Genomic DNA, 22,556 nt, shown 5'->3' with positions numbered 1-22,556 from the left:
TTAATTATACTCTTCAAATATAAAAAGATTAAGTGGAATATTAAATTGATAGCTATGACTAGACCTGGGAAAATTTGATCCGACCCGAAAATGAACAAGGGACCCGACCCGACAAAACCCGAACCCGACCGACCCGAAAGCGACTTAATCCGAAACATGACCGACCCGATAATTACCTGACCGAAAATGACCCGACCGGAAACCGACCTGTTTTGACCGATTTAATATCAATTTTTAGAGTAATTTCAATGTTAGAATTCATTTCAAATAAAATTTTAGTTTTCAAAGTATCTCAACATATTGAGTATATCACTTGAACCCTAAAACTCATCAATAGATCTCAAAAAACACGTATTTAACGTCTTTTTAGCCATCGTAATTATTTTTCTTTAAAATCAGGACGTTATAATCATCTTAATTGAATACATGTATCTTGTTAAATCTGTCAAATGAGTTTTTAATTCTTCTACATTTCAGTAAGCAAATCAATATAATTTATACGAACGTTTCGCACGTTTGAATGAGCTTTTCAAAAAACGAATGTCGCTACCCTAAATTATAAAACGCGTATCTTATAAGATGAAATAAGTACTTAGTTAGTTGTATATCTTTCCAACATGAAAATTGTGAAGATAATTTTAACGTCATTTTTATCTAACGTTACAATTATAATAAACAAAATAACTTTTATAAAGCGCGTATCTTACAAGTCTTTCAAAATAAGTATTAATTCCCCTATTTTTCTTGCACTTAAATGAACCTGACATACCAACTATTTTTTGAAAATCGTACATGTAATTTCTCTAATGATTTTTTTTAGACATTTTAACGATTTTTTTTTATGTTGAATTAGTCGATTGGATATTCTAATGTTTTATGGTAACCCGTTGGGTCCATCCGAACCTACCCGAAACCCAGAGTGATCCGACCTGAAACTGACCTAATCCGAAACTGACCCGACTCGAAAATGACCCGACCGAAATTGATCCGACCCAAAACCCGACCGACCGACCGTTTTCCCAGGTCTAGCTATGACTATCAATAATAAACAATTTTATATTATTTGAAATATATAGGCCATAATTCATGGACCACTTGACGCGATATATTTCATAACCACCCTAGGGTTAGTACTAACAAAATATCATGCAATATTGAAAAATGAACTATTTTACTATTAGCAAGCTAAATGTGGAATTTTTAGATTTCTATTTATAATTAAGTAAAATTAATAATCAATACAATAACTAAAATTAAATATACACTCGGATAATAATCATACATCACAATAAGTCAATGTGACAAAAACCATGAATTGAATTTTCATATCATTCATCCCTTAAAAGAAAATATATAAGCAAATGAAATAAAATACATCATATATAACCAGGGGTGATTCCGAGCATATACAAAGACCGCACATGACTCATCACTCTAACAATAAACTTCAATGAGCTATTCTTGTAACAAACTGCATTATTTCTCAGTGAAACGACCTCAAAATAAAAAACTTATATACTAATAGTTATATTAGTTAGACTATTCAATTCATATATAAAAGAAGATTTCAATGTGAGATCCATACCAATATGTGAACTTCAATTGCAATGACGTACAAACTAAAAAATGTTATATGAGTATAGACATATGACATAATAAACCTAGTGGAGCAGTCGTAGGACCCAAAAGAACAAGGAATTGGAATGGTTCACATGTATTCACATGCTCGTTTGTAAGCTTGCAATCAATTGATATTTGGACTTTGGACTCTTATCAGTCCATTAAATCACAAAAATGAGAACAGCCAAACTCTGTGCTATTTTCATGTGAATCGTTTTTGTCCTCCAAACAACAATACACAACCCTTCCAATATTCGAATGTATAAGTCTAAAATGGATTTAGTCTATAAAATTTTCAATGTGAATATTTTTTGAATCTTCTATTTATAAGTCTACACTCCTCACTCTCCACTTCGCTTACTCTCTAACTGACTCTCCTTAAACTTAAGACTGGTGCACTCTATTTAGTATGCACTAACAAGGCCGGTTTTTAGGCATTTAAAGTAGTCGACCGCTTAGGGCCCCATGAAATAAGGACCTCAAATATTATATGGTGCTATTCAGTCTCAAATCTAAACAACACTTTTTAAGTGATTTGTTTGTAAACTTTTTTATATTTAAAACAATATAATGTTCAGAGGTGCTCAAACTTGAATTACTTTTCTGAAATTGGAAAAAATTTTATCTTTTAATATAATGAGACACTATTTCAAAAGACATCGTAAAAATAATTAGAATTTCCAAAATCTTTGCTTTGCCCATGTACCTAAGTCTATGCAAGACCAACTCTATTATTGGCATATTGTCCATAAATCTACCCCATTTATTTCCTTGAAGCCTTAAAATTATGTAAGATTTTGGATGAACTTTTTTATAACCGTTAATTATTAAATTTGGATGGACTTTTTTTATATGCGGATAACTGGAAATGGGCCTTATAAAGAAGGAGTCTCACAAGACGGGGCATTGTCACTATGCTCTTCGCGTAAACTTGTATATCTTTTTATTAATGTAATTTCTTTTTAGACACTCAAATTATTATTTATAGTTTTAAATTTGAAAATTGAGGTTATTATAGTAGATTTCGAAGCGATAGGTAAAATTTATGGCATCGTCACTGCCTCAGAATCCTTTTACTTCGAGTGTAAGTTGACGACTGACAATTCGTAAATTAAATGGTTGATGAAATCTATTAGTAATTGGAGTAGAATTATTATACTCAGAGTTTGCAACAATTTACTTACTTTATATCCAATTGTTACAAAGTGCTATGGCATACCCATCCACTGTGCTTATGTTGGAGTTATTTAAACTATTTTAGTTTAGTTATTTAGTATATATTTCTCAAAATTTGAGATATTATATTTTGCAACAATTTTTAATAATATCTTATCAAAAATTACATTTAACATTTTCAAAGTTGCATTAATAAAATATATTTCATATTATTTAAAGTAGATAGCTTTAATGAATAAAATATCAATTGCTTTGACTTAAAATATCTTCAAATAGTACATTTAAAATTTTCATTTATAAACTGGATTATACTTTCTTTGTTTCATATTAGTTGCAAGTTGCAACATTTGAATAAATGGCACTATTCATTCATCACTCTTAATTTGTAATTAGTTTTTAATCTATAAGTTAAAACATAGTCAAGTAAAATCTTGTTTGATTTGTTTCATTGCAAAGATTATTAATATCAAATTTTTATAATTTTTTATTATATATAATTACAAATATTAAGAATTGAATTAATGTATTGGACTATGTAAAAAAACAAATATTACAACTTGCAAGTAAATTGGAACTGAGAAAGTATTACATTTCTTATTGAACTAGTTGATAGTTGATAACTTGATATCTAGAATGTCATTTAATCAGTACATATTTCCTCTGTAATTTTTATTTGAATTTCTCTTTATGTATGTGAGTTTTTTAGATAAGTGTAGCTACTTAAAAATTACATATGAAATATATGATTCAATAACTCATTTTATATGAGATCGACTCCTATAATTAGGAGATTTCTGTAATTAATTATTTTAAAGTTATAAGTAATCACTTTAACCAACAAGTCTTATGAAACCATCTTATCATAAGACGAGTCATATAATTAGTTTATTTTTTTAATTGATCACTTTAACATTGAATTTGTAAGTGATAACTTAAAAGTTATAACTAATCATCCCAAAACTATAAAAAGTGATTATTTTAAAACTGTAAGTGATCACTTTAAGGTTAAATAGTCACTTTAATTAATACATTGAATCATTCCAACAAAAATGATCTCAACGTGAGACCATTTCATTTGTGAATTTGTATAGTAATTTGTGTAGTAATTGATTGTAAAATTTACCCATTCTTCAAAAGAAAGCGAAAAGAATATACTTTATTGTCTCTTTAAATTTGTTATATTATAAAAAATACAATGAGCTATTTAAATATGGTTTAGCAAGTTTAAAAGTACATAGAAAATAAACATTGCTACTTATTAAAGTGAAAAATAGCTGAGAACAGTATATCCATGACCATAAAGATGAAGATGGCAATATTTTGAATAATAGGATTTAGATGATAGACACAAGTAGTTCAGATGGAGAGAGAATAAATTAGTAAATGAGATTAAAAAAAAAGAGAATACAAACATTGTCAAAAAAAAAAGAGTGCAAATTCAGTAGAAAAACTGAAATAGAAAGTTGTGCCAATTGTGAGGGACTAAGAGAGTACAAATTAGTGTATGTCTAAACGAGGGATGTGACCAACTTTAGACCAGTCTTTTCCATTTGGTTCACCATATCTTTCCTTTAGAATTTCAGTTATTTATATAAAGTTCAGTGAGGGATGGGAGGATGTATTCTGGCAGGGACTTCAGTTTAGGACAAAATTGAATTATAAGTGCTCTCAAAGACGTAAGACTCTGACTCCATTCTGGGAAGATCTCAAAATTTCCGCAAAAGCAAATATCAATGGATCGAAGGGAATTCAAGTATTTAATTCCACTTGGTTGACTTACCATCTGATCAACATTACCCAATCTTAAGACTAAGAGGGAATGAAGTGTTGTCCAAGGCATCGCTTCCTCGTTTTCTAGTTCTAAATTGTGACAACTCATAATTATCAGTTTTATCAAATTGTCGAGATGCTCTATTCTACCCCATGAGAATCTCTTTAGGTTACGGCAGTTTATGATGAATAGTTTCGAATGAATGATGTCTGTCTATGGAGCACTTGTCCAAAACTCTAAATCCTCCACTTCCAAATGGCTCAAAGTGAGATCACGAATGCTTCGTAGAGACTCTCCGAAAAGGGAAGTCAGCAACATCACGTTGTCTATTAGTAAACTCTTCAAATCAACAATAGCATCATCTGCCACACGAAAACTAGACGATGTTGAGCTTGCACTTGCATAACCATTAAAAGTTAGTGATTCATCAAGTCTACACAAGAAATTTCTTCACGTGTGGACATTTGGGGAAAATTTTCATGTTTGGCAAATCATCGAGGATGAGCTCCTCAAGTGATGGAAAAGAAGTTACAACTGCTACATTATCACCCTCTTCCATGTACTCCAAAAAAAGCATGTGTCGGAGTTCAAGATATTTCAGATGTTGAAGTCGACTAAGAGGCGGTAGATGTTGCAACCTCGGAAAATGCTTCAGAGAAACCTTGACAAGTAAGGGGAAAGATATTCCAAGAGTAACTCCCCAACTTGGCAATTTGATGCCTGTATATCTGTCAATTGATATCTTCATAAGATCACAATGGGGTTCCAGCCTGCCTAATAATCTTTCATCGATAACAAATGGATCTCTATGAAAATGTAAATCTTCCTCGACTATGCGTAATTCCTTGATATGTTTCTTGTTTAACAGATACGTTTCCTCCTCAGTGCTTGTGGTGTCATACATATAACCTTTCCTAAAATAAATTTCAAGTTGCCCTCTAAGGTTATTTAAAGGGATTAAATCTCTAAGTTGACCTATATGGGCCTGCTTGGAGCTAACTGCACCCAGTACAAACCTTGCCAATTTGCACAGATTAGTAAGGGTCTCCATTCCAACAGGCTTTTGACCCAAATTATTACAATAGGATATATCCAACTGTCTCAAATTGACTAGAGTGCTCAAGTCCTTGGGTAACTCTTTTAAATTCCAACATGAGCGTAAGCACAAGACTTGTAGATTATGAAGTCTAGTAATTGATTCAGGAAGCATCTCAACGACATGATTGCCAGAAAGATCGAGATAACTTAAATGTGATATGTTGCTCAATGTTCTTGGTATAACTTCTATGTTAATCCCATTCAATCCCAATACCCTTAGACGCCTACAAGTTGACAGCATTGTCAACACATATGATTCACATTCCAAAGAATGGATAGAGGGAGGCCGAAAAAATGAGCGCAGCGCTTTAATCTTGCTAAAAACATCATTTGAATGAAGAGAGAACGTCGTCGAACAGCAACAGAGAGATGACGATTATTTTTATCAAAAGGGCTTGTGGTAGGCTCCAACATCAAGTTTAACTCCTTTCCCGCTACATGTAGTGCGAGATCATGCATCAAATCGTGCATTTTGCAAAAGTTGATTTCACCGTACATATCCTTTCGGATGTCTTGAAGGAAACATCTCTGAGATAAAATTGAGAAACACTCCTCGTCAACGTCATCTATACTCCAATTGCTATTCAAAGGTTTAAGACAACCGTGTGCAAACCACAAATTGATCAACATCTCTTTTTCAATAAGATAATGCTTACGAAAGAGCCCACAATAGCTAAAACAACTCTTTAATTGCGGAGTAAGATGATAATAGCTAAACTTCAATATTGGCATGATGCTCTTCTCACCTTCCCCCATATCAGCCAAGTTCATTTTTTGAAACAATCGCCACTTGCTTTTATCTTGATCATACAACATGCTGCCTATTACCCTTATAGACAAGGGAACATTTGCACATTTTTTCACAATGTCTTCACCGATTTCAACAAGTTCGTTATCTACCTGTTGTCGACTCTGTTTGCTAAATGCTATCCTCTCAAACAATTGCCAAGAACCTTCATCAGACAAATCTTGCAGCACATACATAGGATCATCTCCTATCGCTCTCGCCACCTTCTTTGAGCGACTAGTAACAATAATTCTACTTCCCCTTGCACCTAGAAGCAAAGATTCCATCAATTTAGCCCATTCATTACGACTTTCATTCCAAACATCATCTAGAACAAGAAAATACCTTTTCCCTTCAATTAGTCTACGAACCTTCCCGTGCACCTGTTCTCTTCTAAGCTCTCTTTCCTAGCATCTTAGCAAGTGTTTCTTCTATACCAAATTCTTCTGAGACACACACCCAAATGCTCAATTCAAATTTACTCTTAATCCTGTCATCATTAAACACTAGTTGGGCCAGTGCAGTTTTCCCAAGCCCTCCAATTCCAACAATTGTCACAAAAGAAATATTATCCTCGACATCTACTATTGAAGAGTCTAAGCCTTGCAACAACATATCCATTATGGCCTCGCGATCTGCATCTCTCCCAATAATACTAGTCTCATGAACATAAGAAAAGGTATCCTCTCTCATCTTCACGGGTATGTATACATCACTAAGGCCAAACTGAGTACGATCTCTAGCAATGCTATCCAACTTCTTTCTAATCATTTTGATCTTCCTAGAAGTATTAGTAGTGAAAAGTAATTGGTTATCCTTGAGCTTGGCAAGCCAATCTTTCCCCTGATTGTTGAGTTGATCATATTTGTTTTCAACATCAAGAAAAATAGCATTGATGGTCTCGACAGTTTGCTCAAGGGCTGCAAGTTGAGATTCATACTTAAACGTGGAACAGAGTTCTCTTAGCTCCGTACTCTGTAGTGCACTAAGCAGAGTTTGCACAGCAGAAAGTAAAAATACCAGAAGCCATTGTGGTTAGATTTCAAGAAATTGAAAGCAGAGAAATGAGGGTTTTATTTGGATGAATAATACAGCTTCTCATATCTTTTTTATATAATGGTTATAGTCCTTTAACTTTAATAATATCATTGTCATCGGTGTTGCCTGATAAGACTAGCACTAACTCAACCATTAAACAAATATCCCTCCATTTTCACATGTTCTCAAATAGAATTTATGAATTTTAGTGTTAAATTTTATAAGAAAAAACATATTCATGTGGAATCTTGTTAGATTTGTCTCAATATATAATTTCTAAATATTAAATTTTTAAAATTTTTAAAAACTCACAATTAAAATTATCTGATATTAAAATTTACATTGAGATTTGCGAAAAAAATAAATGGGAAGAACATTTGAAAACAGAAAAAGTAAAAGATAATACCTTTGGGAAAGTTTAGAGGAGAAAATCGTTTAGGATAAGGCGTAAGAAATAGGTATTGAAGTGTGTATATAGTGTGTTCACTGGATTGAGCCCCCATTTTGAATTCTTATCCGGTCTGTTTTTAGAAGGTTCGGACCGAAAACGGGCTTTATTATAATTTAAAAGGGCTCAATAAGGGTTGAAAAGATCTTTGTAAATAGTATAATTAGTGTATAATTTAAATATTATAAATGACAATGTCAATGGGGATTATATATATTTTTCAATTTAATTATTATAAATGATAATTTAATTGTAATAAATTGATAAAATGGGGTTTTAAATAATCTTTAGTAACAAAAATGAGCCGGGTTGGTGCGTGAATGTTCTGTCCATTTAAAGCCCATAGTTAAAAAGGTCATTATCCAACCCGACCCATATTTACGTAAACCCGAGCCGGTCCTTATGCGGTCCACTAAACACCCATGAGACCATCAATCACGGTACTGAGCAAAGAAAGTGATATGTTATGGAGCACCCACTAAGAAATACTTCTAAGAAATAGGAAATGATGTGTGTACATTGCCATCAATCACGCGTGCTCAGAGCAAACGAAGTGATATGGTTTGGGGTACCCACTCTCATTAACGTGTAGTCCCCACTTGATTTTGGAAAATCCTCCATTATGCTTGATTGCAAGTGATACCCTAAAAAGGATATAACTTATAAATGATTATTCCAACTCTCTCAGACTATAATGATCATTTTAAAATTATAAGTGATCATTTTTAGTTAATTGATAGCCATTTTAAGATAGTAGGTGTACATTGAGTCGGTCCGATAGATATAATTTCACCGTAAGACTGTCTCATTTGAGAATTTGTGCAGTAAAATGGCCTAACTAGTTACCAAACCCAATTGATTGTAAAATTTACCCATTCTTCATAAGAAAGTGAAAAGAATACACACTATTGTCTATTTAAATTTGCTACATTATATAAACTAAAATGAACATTTAGATATGATTTAACAAATTCAAAAGGACATAAAAAAATAAATATTGCTATTTATTAAAGTAAGAAAAGAGCTTACAATAGTATATCCGTGACCATAAAGATGAAGATGGCAACCTTTTGACTAATTTAGCCAATACAATGAGTTTAGGATGGGTAATACTAATTACTCCTTTTATCCAGTACTAGGGATGGCAACGGGTCGGATCTGGACCGGGTCCAGGTGGACCCGGATCCAGATCCGTTTTCTAGAACAGGATTCAGATCCGGACTCGGATCCGCGGGTCCAGTTTTGCTAGACCCGGATCCGGATCCGCGGATACTGCGGATCCAATACCGGATCCGGGTCCAAAACGGGTCCAGTTATGGTTTTTTTTTTCCTCCATTTTTAGGCCTCTTTCTTCATCTTCTACTAAACAAGAAACCCTAGATCATCACCATCCAAACCCAAACCAAAGAGATCAACTTTTCCCTTTATGGTTCAATACTAATACTTATCATTTGGTTCAATCATTAATTAAACACCCAACAAGACTAAATTAACTCAATCTGAAGGGTTCAATCAAACCCTCCAAAAATCTCTTATAAACACCCAAACAATCCCATTTTTGGTTCCAGAAGCTTCTAAAACTCAACCCCATTTGATGAATTGGGATTTTGAAAATAAAATCTCTGATAATCTACAAAATATAAGTAATAATAATAACATCCCTAACACTACATCATTTCCTTCCTTGTATAGCACCAATCAAAACCCTCAACTTTGTGACTGAGAGTAAGCGGTGGCCGCCTCCGGTGACTGAGAGTGCTCGACTTTGTGAGTGACTGCGAGTCTGCGACTGGCTGACTGCTAATCGAAGATTCGAAGGAATGGGTTATGGGGCGTGATTGCGTGAATGACTGCGTGAGGCCTGAGGGAAGTGAGTGTGAGACTGTGAGGGAGGGGATAAGGTTTTAAATCTTAAAATTTAAAAAAAAAAAAAAAAAAAAAAACGGATCCTCCAGATCCGCGGGTCCGGGTCTGGGTATTTTTCTCAGATCCGAATCCGGACCCGTGAAATTTAAACGGATCCAGACCCGATCCGGATCCGACGGGTCCAATTTTTTTGGACCCAGATCCGGGTCGGGTCCAATACCCATTGCCATCCCTATCCAGTACCACTTGATTTTTGAGTGAAAATTAGTCAAAAAAAGAAAGACAAAAAGAAATAAACGGATAATAAAAATAAGTAGTTCAGAAGAAAAGATTAAAAGAATGAGAATATAAACATTGTCAAAAAACAAAGAGGTGCAAATTTAATAGACAAACTAAAATAGAAAGTCGTACGAATTAAGAGGGACCGAGGGAGTACCAATTAGTATATGACTAAATGAGGGATGGGCTAACTTTAGACTAGTCTTTTCCATTTGGTTCACCATATTTATCTTTCCTTTAGAATTTTGCAAATATTTATAACAAGCGTAATTAGGGATGGGAGGATGGATTCTGGCAGAGACTTCAGTTTATGACAAAATTGAATCAAAAGTGTTCGCAAAGTAAGACACTCCACCCCGTGAGAATCTCCAGGTTACGGAAATTATCGATGCATATATATCGAATGAATGATGCGCGACTGTGTGAGCGTGTCTATGGAGAACTTGTCAAAACTCGATAAATCCTCCACTTCCAAATGGGCCAAAGTGAAGTCACGAATGCTTCGTATAGACTCCAAAAAGGGAAGTCAGCAACATTACTCTGTCTATGTGTAAACCCTCCAAATCGAAAATAGCATCACCTACCAAACGAAAACTAGACTACGTTGAGCTTGCACTTGCGTAACCTATAAAAGTTAGTGATTCATCAAGTCCATCCAAAAGTGAAAATGTTTGCCAAAACCGTTACGATGCTAAGAACGATACAAACAACAATGAACAAAACAACGTTTGACAATGTAAACTAATCAAAAAAGGACACAAAGATTTAAGGAGGTTCACCCAATGATGGCTACGTCCTCCGTGGTGTGTAGTTTCTGTTTATATTATATCAAATGTGTATAAACAACACTTCTCAATGAAGAATTACAACTGAGTAAGAGATAGAAACAAAAGGCTATGTGTTTGCCTTAGGGGTTGTGTTTTATGTGTTTGATGTGTGAGTATGAGAGTTATATATATAGTACTAGGTACATGAATATCAATAGCTCACTTGAATACATAGTTAATATTGAGTAATAAATACTATGAAATAACTCCAAGGATTTAAAAGGTCGAAAACAAGCATCCCATGCACATCAGAGGATCCGTTCGACCGGAACAGGGAGCTCGCTCGGTCGAGCGACTCGGTCGAGTGAGTATCAGCTGCATTCTGGAGCATTCTGTCTGACCGCTCGACCCACCAATATAGTTCGCTCGGTCGAGCGGGTAGGTCGAGCGACCTTACTGCTTCCTCTGTCAGAATTTTGATCGAGCTTACAATAAATCAAACCCTTTCATTTTCTTCATTAATCTTCATTAACACCCATAATTCTTCATGAATACTCTCCACATAATTACACCCATTTGGATTCCTCAAACCAAGAGTCACACACATGAATTCATCCTTTTAATGTGCACTCAAGTCACACATACCATTCATAACAAAAAGGAATCTTTTCACGTGTGGACATTCAAGAAAAAATTTCATGTTTGGCAAATCATCGAGGATGAGCTCCTCGAGTGATGGAAAAGAAGTTACAAATGGTACATTATCACCCTCAATGTACTCCAAACAGAACATGTGTCGGAGTTCAAGATATTTCAAATGTTGAAGTCGACTAAGAGACGGTAGATGTTGCAACCTCGGAAAATGCTTCAGAGAAACCTCGACAAGTAACTGGAAGATTCCAAGAGTAACTCCCCAACTTGGAAATTTGTTGCCGGTAATTTTTCATCAATAATGTATGAATCTATACGAAAATATAAATCTTCCTCGACTATGCGTAATTCCTTGATATGCTTCTTGTTTAACAGATACATTCCTCCTCGATGCTTGTTGTGTCATACATATAACCTATCCTAAAATAATTTTCAATTTGCCCTCTAAGGTCATTTAAAGGGATTAAATCTCTAAGTAAACTATATGGGCATGCTTGGAGCTTCCTGCACTCAGTCCAAACATTGTCAATGTGCAAAGATGAGTAAGGGTCTCCATTCCAACAGGTATTTGACTCAAATTATCACAAGAAAGACAGCTCGTCTTGTATGAGACCGTCTCACCTTGAGACGGGTCCATACAGAAGGCCCAATAGTAAAAAAATATAGTTAAAAAAAGAAAAAAAAACAATGAAACTGTATTCCCACTTGTACAGGAAGCGGGATTTTAAAAATAATTTGGGCTGACCCAATTGAAATTGCCTCACGGTGAGACGACCTCAATAGAGAATTAGTGAAAAAAATATCATCCTCGACATCTACTACTGAAGAGTCTAAGCCTTGCAACAACAAATCCATTTTGGCCTCCTGATCTGCATCTCTCCCAATAATACTACGCTCATGAACATAAGAAAAGGTTTACTCTCTCCTCTTCACGGGTATGTATACATCACTAAGGCCAAACTGAGTACGATCTCTAGCAATGCTATCCAACTTCTTTCTAATCATTTTGATCTTCCTAGAAGTATTAGCAGCGAAAAGCAATTGGTTATCGCTAGAGAAGAAACGACGTACCTTCTTCAAGATCTTACCACCAGGCCTTCTTTTCAACTACTCAGCAACAGTGTTGAATTCATCAAATAAATCATCGGCATCATAGACAGCATCCTTGAGCTTTGCAAGCCAATCTTTCCCCTGATTGTTGAGTTGTTCGTATTTGGACTCAACATCACGAAAAATAGCATTGATGATCTCGACAGTTTGTTCAAGGGCTGCAAGTTAAGATTCATGCTGAAACATGGAGCAGAGTTCTCTTAGCTCCTTATTCTGTAGTGCAGTAAGCAGAGTTTGCACAGCAGAAAGTACAATACCAGTTGCCATTTTGGTTAGACTTCAAGAAAATTAAAGCAGAGAAAATAGTGTTTTATTGTTGCTTTGGCAGAATATACAGGTTCTCATATTTCTATATATAATGGTTATAGACTTATAGTCCTTCAACTTTAATAATATCATAGTCATCAGTGTTGTCAGATAAGACTAAGATTAATTTAATCAATAAACAAGTAAAAGATTAGAATATTTTGCTTCACCTACATAAAATAAACATTATCTAAACATTAGAATACTAGTTAGGTAGTTAAGTACCACTCATTCGTGCCACTAATTAGCATGATAACAATTAACAATAAGTGCTTATGACCTTACACCAGCCGGCAGACACTAGCATAGGAATCCATACAAATTTGGGAGAGTAAGAATTATTTTTTTAGTATTGGGCTGGTATATTTATTGACTTAATATAAAAAGATAGTAAGCTCACAAACATTTGGTGTGTAAGCAACCATACCCATAAAATAAAGTTCTCACAAAAACTTTCATAATAAACACGAAAGAATATTTCATACAATTCAATGATGTATTATACAAATTATATGGCTTCCTTTCATATAAGGTGATGTAGAAGTAACCTGCTAATAACAAAACTCTGAACTTAAAAATGAAATAATCGCCGGGTATAATAATATTAGTGTACTAGAGAAAAGAGGTATTTTCATGTGCTCTAAGCCTAAGTTTTGCAAGGGCAACATCAGCTTGCCAAGATTGTTAACCCTGCACTTGAACTCAGTGGCGGATCCAAAAGGAAAAAAAGTGATGTCAAAAATTTTAAAAATTACAATCACCATTAAATAAATTAGAAGAAGAATGTGATTTGGAAGCAAGTCTTTTGAATAACTATCCATATTCCATACAATACACAACAACCATGAATCATTATATTAGGAATGATTCATTACTCTATATATTATTAATCACTATTGATAATTCTAATTTCAACATCAAATTCAAACTCAAAAATTCAATTTATGACAATAAATTTACCCAATTTTTTTTTTTAAAAAAAAAAAAAAACCCTAAAATTAAAAACCCTAAATGTGTAATTGCAAATAAAAAATTTCATCATCATTCCAACCATAGAAATAAATTTCTGCAAATTAATTTGATTAATTTCAACATTAAGATTAAATGACAAAATATTGCTGAGAAAAAAGAAAAAAAATAACCTTAAAGAAGAGAAATCAGAAATGGTCCGATTAATGATAGTGATGGGAGAGAAGAGCAAAGTTGGCTGCTGGAGCGGTGCCGTAGATGGCAGGCAGACGCAGGTCTCCGGACGGTGGTCAGGTGGTAGCCGGCGACAGGTCACAGTAGACGCTAGCAGGCAGCAGCTGTAGACGCTTTGGGAGAGGCTTCGACATTCAGGATGGGAATGGGAATTTAATTCCCAAATTTCATAAAATTTCATATTTTCAAGGTTTTAGAAATGGGGCAATGAGATTATTTCCCATAAATTTTCAAGGTTTTAATACTAATGGGGCAAGTATTAGATGGTAGAAATTGGGGTTTAGGTGGAAAAGATTTTTATAACCTAATTTTTTTAATTTTACGTAATTTTTTATGTTTAATGAAGTAAAATTGTAAATTAATATTTTATTTTCAACATATATTCATAATTTTCAACTTATTCTCATTAACATACCAAACAAGGAAATGAAAATATATTATACAAATTCCCATTAATTAAATCCCAAGTTTTGACCAACTAATTTAGTATATATTTACTCGTACTATCTAATTTTATTTTGAATTTAAGTGATAATTACCTCGTTGACCTCCCCTTAAATCCGCCCATCTTGAAGTGCAACAAAAGGCATGAAACTTAAGAGGAATACTAAGACCTGAACACGGTTTGGGATTGACGCAAAACAAGTAGCCGAAAAAAGTCGAGCAATTTTCATTGATGTAATCATGTAAAGCTATCATTAAAATTACAAAAAATAGGTATAAGAGACTAGATGGATTCTACAAATAATGTAATAGGTGTGTTTATTGAGTAATTTCCCCTAGAAAAATACAAATTTGCATCAAAACACAATATTGTGTTCTAGAACAGATTGATATAAAGCATTACACGAAATGAAGTTTGAAGGATAACATGCAAACTTGTGCAATGAAGTCATGCTTACATTCCTTGGAGTCTCCAATTTCTTGAGCATATTGCAATCCTCCAAAAAAATCTCCACGTCCACGTCAAACCATCAAACAAATTTCGTACAATCCGTCACAGGCTCACAGCCTCTTAATTGGAGCACAAATAAGATCATCGGATCAACATCCATAATGCAATAGCGGTTAAAAATAATGGCCACGGCCTATTGTGGAAAAATCACAAATCGAAAAAACTCGGTAGTGCTATAATACACTTTGGAGTTCCAAGGGTTCCTCAAGATCTGATTTAACTTGTATGAGGCTCATCATCATCTCAAAGAATATCAACTGAAAGACGCCTAATTTTTGAAAAAGATCAATCGAAATTGCGTCGTAGCCCATAAACGTTACCAATGATTCCAATGACACCCACAATTGCAGCTACTACGAGCATGACCCATGAGAATAACTTCTCTCCACGGTTTAAATCCAATTCTTTCCCATCCAACCGCAATGCTATAAGACATGGGAATATGAAACCTAATGACACTGCCGTTGTGGCACCGGTAAACTTGAAAGCAGTCCAGATGCTCGGAATAAACGTTGAACCAAGATACATTAAGATCAACAATACTGAAGTTAGGATATAAAGCCTTTTCTTACTCACTGAAGGAGATGAATCCGCAAATATCAAGGCGTTAACAGTTTCCCGCAATGAGAAATGAATAACCGGAAAAACAAGAATTAGATGAAGAATGTATCCTATTCTAACTATGTAATTCAGGATAGCACTATGAGCGATTCCAAGATCTGTATCAAAATTGGTTAGAACATCAGATTCAGTGTTCTTTCCGAACAACAAATATCCAGAAAAGGCGGTAAAACCATAAACCAAAACAGTGACAACTGTTGTGATTCTTACTACACGATTCATCTTTTGAGGGGAACGACCATCAAGTTCATTGTAAATAGGTTGCACATTAAAATGACATACATAAGCATTAGTCATGACGGGGATCACCACAAGCAAGTTCACAATTGCCTTCGTTGAGCTAAAATCAGGAGTCATCCTTGGAGCCTCAATTTTCCCTTCAACAAGCTTAACCATAGCAATGGAACATGTAACAACCACAAAAACCACCGCAAGAGCCACCGAAGCAGCTGAAGTTAAGCTTAAGGAGTCAATCTTTTCCAATGCACACAATGGCGCTAGGAAAACAACTAAGACCACCAAAATTACAAGCTTCCTATGATCCCAAACCCCATCACCCATCAACTGATCAAAAACCCCAATATGATGATATGAACCCGACATCACATCACCAATAATAATCAGATAAACAACCAAAACCCCTGCATTGTTCACAATAATACAAATTTCGGAAAAAATCCTTGCAGGGCGACCTAGGGCATACTCAACAACTTCCCCATATGACATTGCTTTACAATGCACAGCAAATCTAACCAACAATTCAACACTAATTTCTGATAAAATTCCAATAACAACAATTAAAACCAACCCAAACCCTAAACCAAGAACACCCATTGCAGCAGGTAAAGCCATAATCCCAGCCCCAATTATAGAAGTAGTAAGATTGAAAACTGCACCAGGAACACCTGAACCTTTACCGATCCCACCAATTATAAGAGGGTATTCAGGGTAATGAACAAATTCCGAATCATCTATTTCACTATTACTATCATATTGATCAATCCCATTGGATGATTTTCTATACCCATTATCATCAATCGACAAATGAACTGAATTAAGGTTCTTATTTTGCAATTCTACATTTTTTTCTTGAGGAACTGGTGAATACTCTCTATCCACCATCTTTTATATCAACAATAAGGATGATTATAATCAAAAATTGATAAATTATATGATTGAATAAATCAGAATTAAGAAAAGATCAAAACTTTAATCAATCAAAACATAGAAAAAGATTAAAACTTTGAATTGAAGAGTTAAACTTACAGATCCAAGAGAGAAATTAGAAGAAAAATCCACAAACGCGTGATTTTTTATCAATTAGGAAGGATTAAGGACGAGAAACAAGGGTTGAAATTTCTTTTGGCGTAGACTAGATGACTAGATCTGAGGAGGGAGAAAAATTTTAATCAGTATGAATATTTTATAGTAAAAAAAAAAAAAAAAAAACACTCGATTCATACTCTATATTTGATGTAAAAAAAAAGTCTAATATTTTATCAGTTGAAGCAAAGGAGTATTTTTTGGCAGAAGGCAACAGCGAATAGGAGTGTAAATATTATAAACACTTTTTTAAAGGTAATGTGTCGGTGAAGTTGTTAGCATGTCAAATTTAAGGAAATAATTCCTTAATTTTTACTTTAACTCAAAATAAAAAAGGTTTTATATTTAGTTTCGAAAGAAAGATAATATTTTTTCAATTTATAAAATTTACTTACTACTAGAAAAATAAAATGAAAATGAGAGCATAATTGGTGTTGCATGTATAAATATCGAATATCAAATACAATAAAAAAATTATAAAAATTTAATATTAATAATCTTTGTATTAAGAAAAATCAAATAAAATTTCACTTAATTATATTTGAACTTATATATTACATATAGATTAAAAACTAATTATAAATCAAGGGTAATAAACAAATAGTGCAATATTTATAATATTGCAAGTAATTGGAAATATATCATAGTTCTCTAACTTAATATCCCCAACTTCTAATAATAATAAGGAAAAATTATTATAAAATAATCCACTTTTTTCACGGTTTTCTACAATAATTCCACATATTGATAACCATCAATGATCCTGATAACCATCAATGATCCAACTTTGGAGGGTATTTTCCTAGAGTAAACTTGGTAACAGGATATCTTGTTATAGTTATTCAAAAAAATAAATTAAAATAAAATGTCAAAAAAATGTTAAAAAATATTTTTAAAAATCTAATTTTTTTTAATTATTCAGAATTTTTTACGTAAATTTTAAAAAATTTTCCCTAATTTTACATTAATTTTCAGTTTTTTCTTGTGAATTACCTACTATAGCAAGTCATCGGGTTACCAAGCTTACTCTAGACAAATAGTCTTTGCATTGCTTCTCTCACTTGTTTTTCTCTCTACTGTTTTCTCGCCCGGTTTGAAACTTGCTTCACACCCGTCTTGCCAAGGGGGAGGGGACGACCAAGGAAACAAGTGCCTGTGAAGCGGTTGTCTTCTTCCTCTTCATCTAAAGGCTCGATTTCCTCTTCCTCTGCTTCAAAATCACACAAAGCTGCCGGTTCTCATCAAAACCCAGATTTGTCCATTTTAGAAAACGAGGTGTTAAACCCTAATATGTCTCTTTTGCATCTGTAAAGCCAAAGTTTATACAGGAATTGGACCTCAGCCCTGCGTGATAGCTCGTCTGGTGATTCTGCGGTGGCGATGGCTTCTCCTACACAACCGGCTACTGTTTCATTGACTTTCAGTAATCAGGAGACAGGAATTTCGAATCAGGATGCTCTGAATGCTTCATTGAATGCAAGTTGGGTATCTGTTTTGAGAGGTGCTACACCTTCTCCAGTGGGTTGCTTATGGTCGCAGTCGGTTACTGTTCCATTGGCTGTCGCTGCTCCTTTGGCCTCCCCTGTGGGTTTTGCTCCGTTGTTTACTCCGGCAGCCCGTAGTGATGCTATTCAGCATTCAGGTAATCCTTCTCCCCCTTGTGAAGATTACTTTTGATGATATTGCTCACGAAGTGACGTTTTGGAAATCGGCTGTGGTTTGTTTTGTCCTTGGTGCCAACCCCCTCTCCACATACTTGATGGTTTTGCTAGACGTATTTAGAAGGATTTAGGATTGATAAGATTGGTATGGTCGCAAAAGGGGTTTATTTGATTCGTTTTCATTCAATGGATGATATGAAGGCTGCTTATGGCATGAATGGGATTTTGTTTGATAAAAAGCCTTTCATTGTTAAGGCTTGGACAAAGAATATGTCTTATGATAAGCAAGACTTATCATCGATTCCAGTTTGGGTTCGTTTTCCTACTCTTGATTTCTCTTATTAGGGTGAGTCTAGTCTCAGGAAGATAGGAGGTATCTTAGGCTCTGTTGTGCGGGTAGATAATGCAACCCTTAATTTTGATAAATTGATGTTTGCTAGGGTATTAGTAGACATGAAGATTAATGGAGATTATCCTGATTATATCTCTTTTATTGATGAGAATGATGACCTTATTAAATTGAGTGTGTTGTATGATTGGAAGCCTATTTTATGTCAACATTGTGCTCTATTTGGTCATACTATTGAAAATTGCAAAAAGGTTGCTCCTCCTCAACAGGTCCCTGAGCCTAATGCTGCTTCTAAAGTGATTCCAGCAGCTGTGCTTTCTGATGAACATCCTGCTGGTCCATTTGATGTCCTTGATGTTGCCACTGATCATATGGTGGATAAGGAGGGATTTCAAGAAGTTAGAGCTAGGCCTAGGCGGGAGTGAGTGTTTGATCCTACTATAGGCAATGAGGCTTCTAATAAGGAAGCTACGATTGTGATGACTTCGAATGGTTTTGAAGTGTTGGGGATCTTTGATGATGCCACTAATAATAATATCGTGCTGGGGACGATACCCCATCAAAGCAATGATTAACATTATTGCTTGGAATGTGAGGGGTCTTAATAATATCAACAAACAAAAGAAGGTTGCCAATACCTTATCTATCAATAATGTTGGTATGTTTGGACTCCTTAAAACTAAAATAAATAGACAAGGGCTTGGACTTTTCTATCATAGATTTTGCTATGGTTGATGTGTTACTTCTAACCTCTCTTGGCACAAAGGCGGTAGGATTATTGTGGGATGGAAGCGGGATCATTTCAAGGTGGATGTCTGGTTTTGTAGCAGTCAGTTGATACATTTTTTTGTGATTCCTACTATTGGTGACCCTTTCTTTTGCTCTTTTATATATGGTGCTAATGATAAAAACATGAGATTACAATTGTTTTCCCAATTGGATATGCTTTCAAAAGATATTGATAAGGCTTGGGTTGTGCTAGGTGACTTTAATTGCTTAGCGAATCTTGATGAAAGAATTGAACAAACTGTTAGATTGCAGGAAGTCTTGCCTTTGCGTTCTTGTATGCAGACTTGTGGGTTGAAGGACATGAAGTACTCTGGTAGGTTTTTCACCTGGAATAATAAGCAATGTGGTGAAAAGAGAGTTTTTAAGTAAGATTAATCGAATTCTTTGTAATGAGCTGTGGGATGATTGCTACCCTAGAGCTGAAGCTTTATTCCTTCCTGAGAGAACCTTTAACCACTCCCCTATGGTCATCAGTTTCTTTCCTTTTGTCAAGAGGCCTTTCAGGTTTCAGTTTTGTAACTTATGGGCTCATCGTAAATCCTTTCTGGGTGTTGTGGAGAAACAATGGAGTTGTGTTGTGGAGGGCACTCTTAGTTTTCAGATTCAGTCCAAATTAAATGCTCTTAAGAGGCTGTTGAAGGCTAAATTTCATAATGGGTATGTTAAAGCTTCTATGGATGCAGCTGAAATTGAGCTTCATCCTGCTCAGGCAGTCTTACATGATCATCTTGGAAATTCCTTCTTTGCTTCTCTTGAAGTCGAGGCTGTAGCTAAGTTCAAGCAAACTAAAGAGGATTATTTTGTTCATGTCTAGCAGCTTACTAAATTACAATGGATGACGTATGGGGATGAGAACACAAAAATCTTCCATCAGAGTCTTAAAAAGAGAAGAACTTCAAATTGTATCAATGTGCTCCATGTGGATGGCTTTATTGTTAGTGATATGGATCGCATTCATCAAGCTTTTAATGCTTTCTATTTTGATCTTCAGTGTTGTGTCTTGCCAAACAGAAGAAAAATCAATATCAATGTGATTCATACAGACCCTGTGCTGAATGATGATTTGAGATCTCAATTAAATCTGTCCTTTTCTGCTGATGAAATCAAGAGAGCTTTGTGGAGTATCCCGGATAGTAAAGCTCCTGGGCTTGAAGGTTACAACAACAAGTTCTATAAAGCTGCTTGGCCTGTTATGGGGAATGATATTGTTAGTACTATTCAACAATTCTTTGTGACTGATAAGCTCTTGAAAGTCTGGAATGCTACAGCTATTACTCTTATGCCTAAAGTCCCTAATCCTACTGTTCTTGGTGATTTTAGACCCATAACTTGTGTCCATACTTTGTATACATGTATTTCCAAGCTCATTTGTTCTAGAGTGTCGATGGTGCTGAATCATTTGATTAGTCCTAATCAAGGGGCTTTTGTAGCTGGTAGAAGTATCATGCAGAATATCCTCCTTTGCCAAGATATTATTCGTCATTATACGAAGAGTTGTGCCCCTAGCTGTCTATGAAGGTTGATTTGAAAACAGCTTATGATACGATGGATTGGTTCTTAATTAAGGATATGCTTATTGCTCTTGGCTTTCCTCATCACTTTGTGAAGATTGTCTTCACTTGCATATCTACTGCTTCCTTTTCTTTGGTTGTCAATGGTGTTCCTTTGCTAAGGCTTCATGCTAAAAGGGGTCTTAGACAAGAGGACCCGATGTCTTCTCTATTATTTGTTATTGGGATGGAATATCTCTCCAAGAATCTGAAGTATGCTAGTACTGATCCTCTCTTCAAATATCACCCTAGATGCAAAACTATCAAGCTTAATCATCTTTGTTTTGCTGATGACTTGATGTTGTTCTCTAAAGGGGACCTTAGCTCTATTCAAATTATATATAAGGGGTTAGATGTCTTTGCTCGGTCTGTGTGCTAATACTTCCAAATCAGCCATCTACCTAGATGGGGTTCCTAAGCAGCAGTATAGGGACATCCTTACTCATACTTCTGTTCCTCTTGGTAAGCTTCCTTTTAAGTACTTAGGTGTTCCTTTGAATTCTAAAAGCTTATCAATTGACGATTGTGAGAATTGGTAGATAAAATGACTACTAGAATTAGAGGTTGGCAAGAGAAGCATCTCTCTTATGCTACTCGTTTGCAGCTTGTGCATTCAGTTTTGATGAGCATCACTACCTACTGGTGTCAGATTTTTGTCTTGCCGAAAAAAGTGATTAAAGCTGTGAATTCTATTTGTGGGGCTTTCTTGTGGCACTATAATAGTCAAGAAATGAAACCTGAAAATGTGAATTAGGATTCTCTTTGTAGGCCTAAGGAGGTTGGTTTGGGAATTAGGAACCTTGAACTCTGGAATAGGGCTACAATTGGTAAAATTGTTTGACACTTAAGTTGTATTCATGAATCTCTTTGGGTCCGCTGGATTCATGGTGTTTACACTAAGGGTGGTCGTTGGATGATTTTTAACCCACCTCCCACTGCTAGTTGGGTCATTCGCAAACTGTGTAAGGTTAAAGACCAGATGTGTCAATAGATCAATACCGATGTTTACAACATCAATACAGTTTATAAGGAGTTGATTGGGTCTAAACCTCGTGTTAATTGGTGTAACCTTGTTTGGCATAGGTCTTCAATTCCTAAAGCTCGATTCATTTTTTGGCTGGCAATGCTTAATAAGCTTAAAACAAAGGATCATCTTATGAGATTTGGTGTTACTCCTGATGACTGTTG

General features: G+C 34.8%; 4 protein-coding genes across 8 annotated transcripts; 1 reads left to right on the top strand and 3 right to left on the bottom strand.

The window, feature by feature from the left end:
- Positions 1–4,088: 4,088 nt before the first annotated feature.
- On the bottom strand, positions 4,089–17,218 carry LOC130812702 (amino acid transporter AVT6E). 5 transcript variants are annotated; one of them, XM_057678295.1, is made up of 3 exons: positions 14,060–17,218; positions 6,798–12,788; positions 4,089–6,720 (listed from the first exon to the last, which is right to left on the bottom strand). In XM_057678295.1, exon 1 carries the CDS (start codon positions 16,816–16,818, stop codon positions 15,361–15,363), a length of 1,458 nt encoding a protein of 485 aa, XP_057534278.1. In that variant the 5' UTR covers positions 16,819–17,218; the 3' UTR covers positions 4,089–6,720; positions 6,798–12,788; positions 14,060–15,360. The 5 variants fall into 5 exon arrangements, with proteins under 5 accessions (XP_057534278.1, XP_057534260.1, XP_057534272.1 ...); XM_057678277.1 differs by having other exon boundaries at positions 4,089–12,005; positions 12,573–12,788; XM_057678289.1 differs by having other exon boundaries at positions 4,089–11,921; positions 12,573–12,788.
- On the bottom strand, positions 4,376–5,906 carry LOC130818879 (putative disease resistance protein RGA1). Its single transcript, XM_057685169.1, has 3 exons — positions 5,030–5,906; positions 4,792–4,929; positions 4,376–4,656 (listed from the first exon to the last, which is right to left on the bottom strand). Exons 1-3 carry the CDS (start codon positions 5,904–5,906, stop codon positions 4,376–4,378), a joined length of 1,296 nt encoding a protein of 431 aa, XP_057541152.1.
- LOC130818807 (putative disease resistance protein RGA3) lies at positions 5,909–7,993 on the bottom strand. Its single transcript, XM_057685059.1, has 3 exons — positions 7,897–7,993; positions 6,912–7,372; positions 5,909–6,859 (listed from the first exon to the last, which is right to left on the bottom strand). Exons 1-3 carry the CDS (start codon positions 7,991–7,993, stop codon positions 5,909–5,911), a joined length of 1,509 nt encoding a protein of 502 aa, XP_057541042.1.
- Positions 17,219–21,330: 4,112 nt separating the features above from the next.
- On the top strand, positions 21,331–21,907 carry LOC130818737 (uncharacterized). The gene is made up of 2 exons (XM_057684958.1): positions 21,331–21,649; positions 21,762–21,907. The coding sequence occupies exons 1-2, from the start codon at positions 21,331–21,333 to the stop codon at positions 21,905–21,907; spliced, it is 465 nt and encodes a 154-aa protein (XP_057540941.1).
- The last annotated feature ends 649 nt before the right edge of the window (positions 21,908–22,556 follow it).

This window comes from Amaranthus tricolor, chromosome 1, assembly GCF_026212465.1.
Source record: "Amaranthus tricolor cultivar Red isolate AtriRed21 chromosome 1, ASM2621246v1, whole genome shotgun sequence".
Taxonomy (NCBI): Eukaryota; Viridiplantae; Streptophyta; class Magnoliopsida; order Caryophyllales; family Amaranthaceae; genus Amaranthus; species Amaranthus tricolor.
Note: the sequence above shows the minus strand (reverse complement) of the source record. Positions and strands in the feature narration are given on the sequence as shown.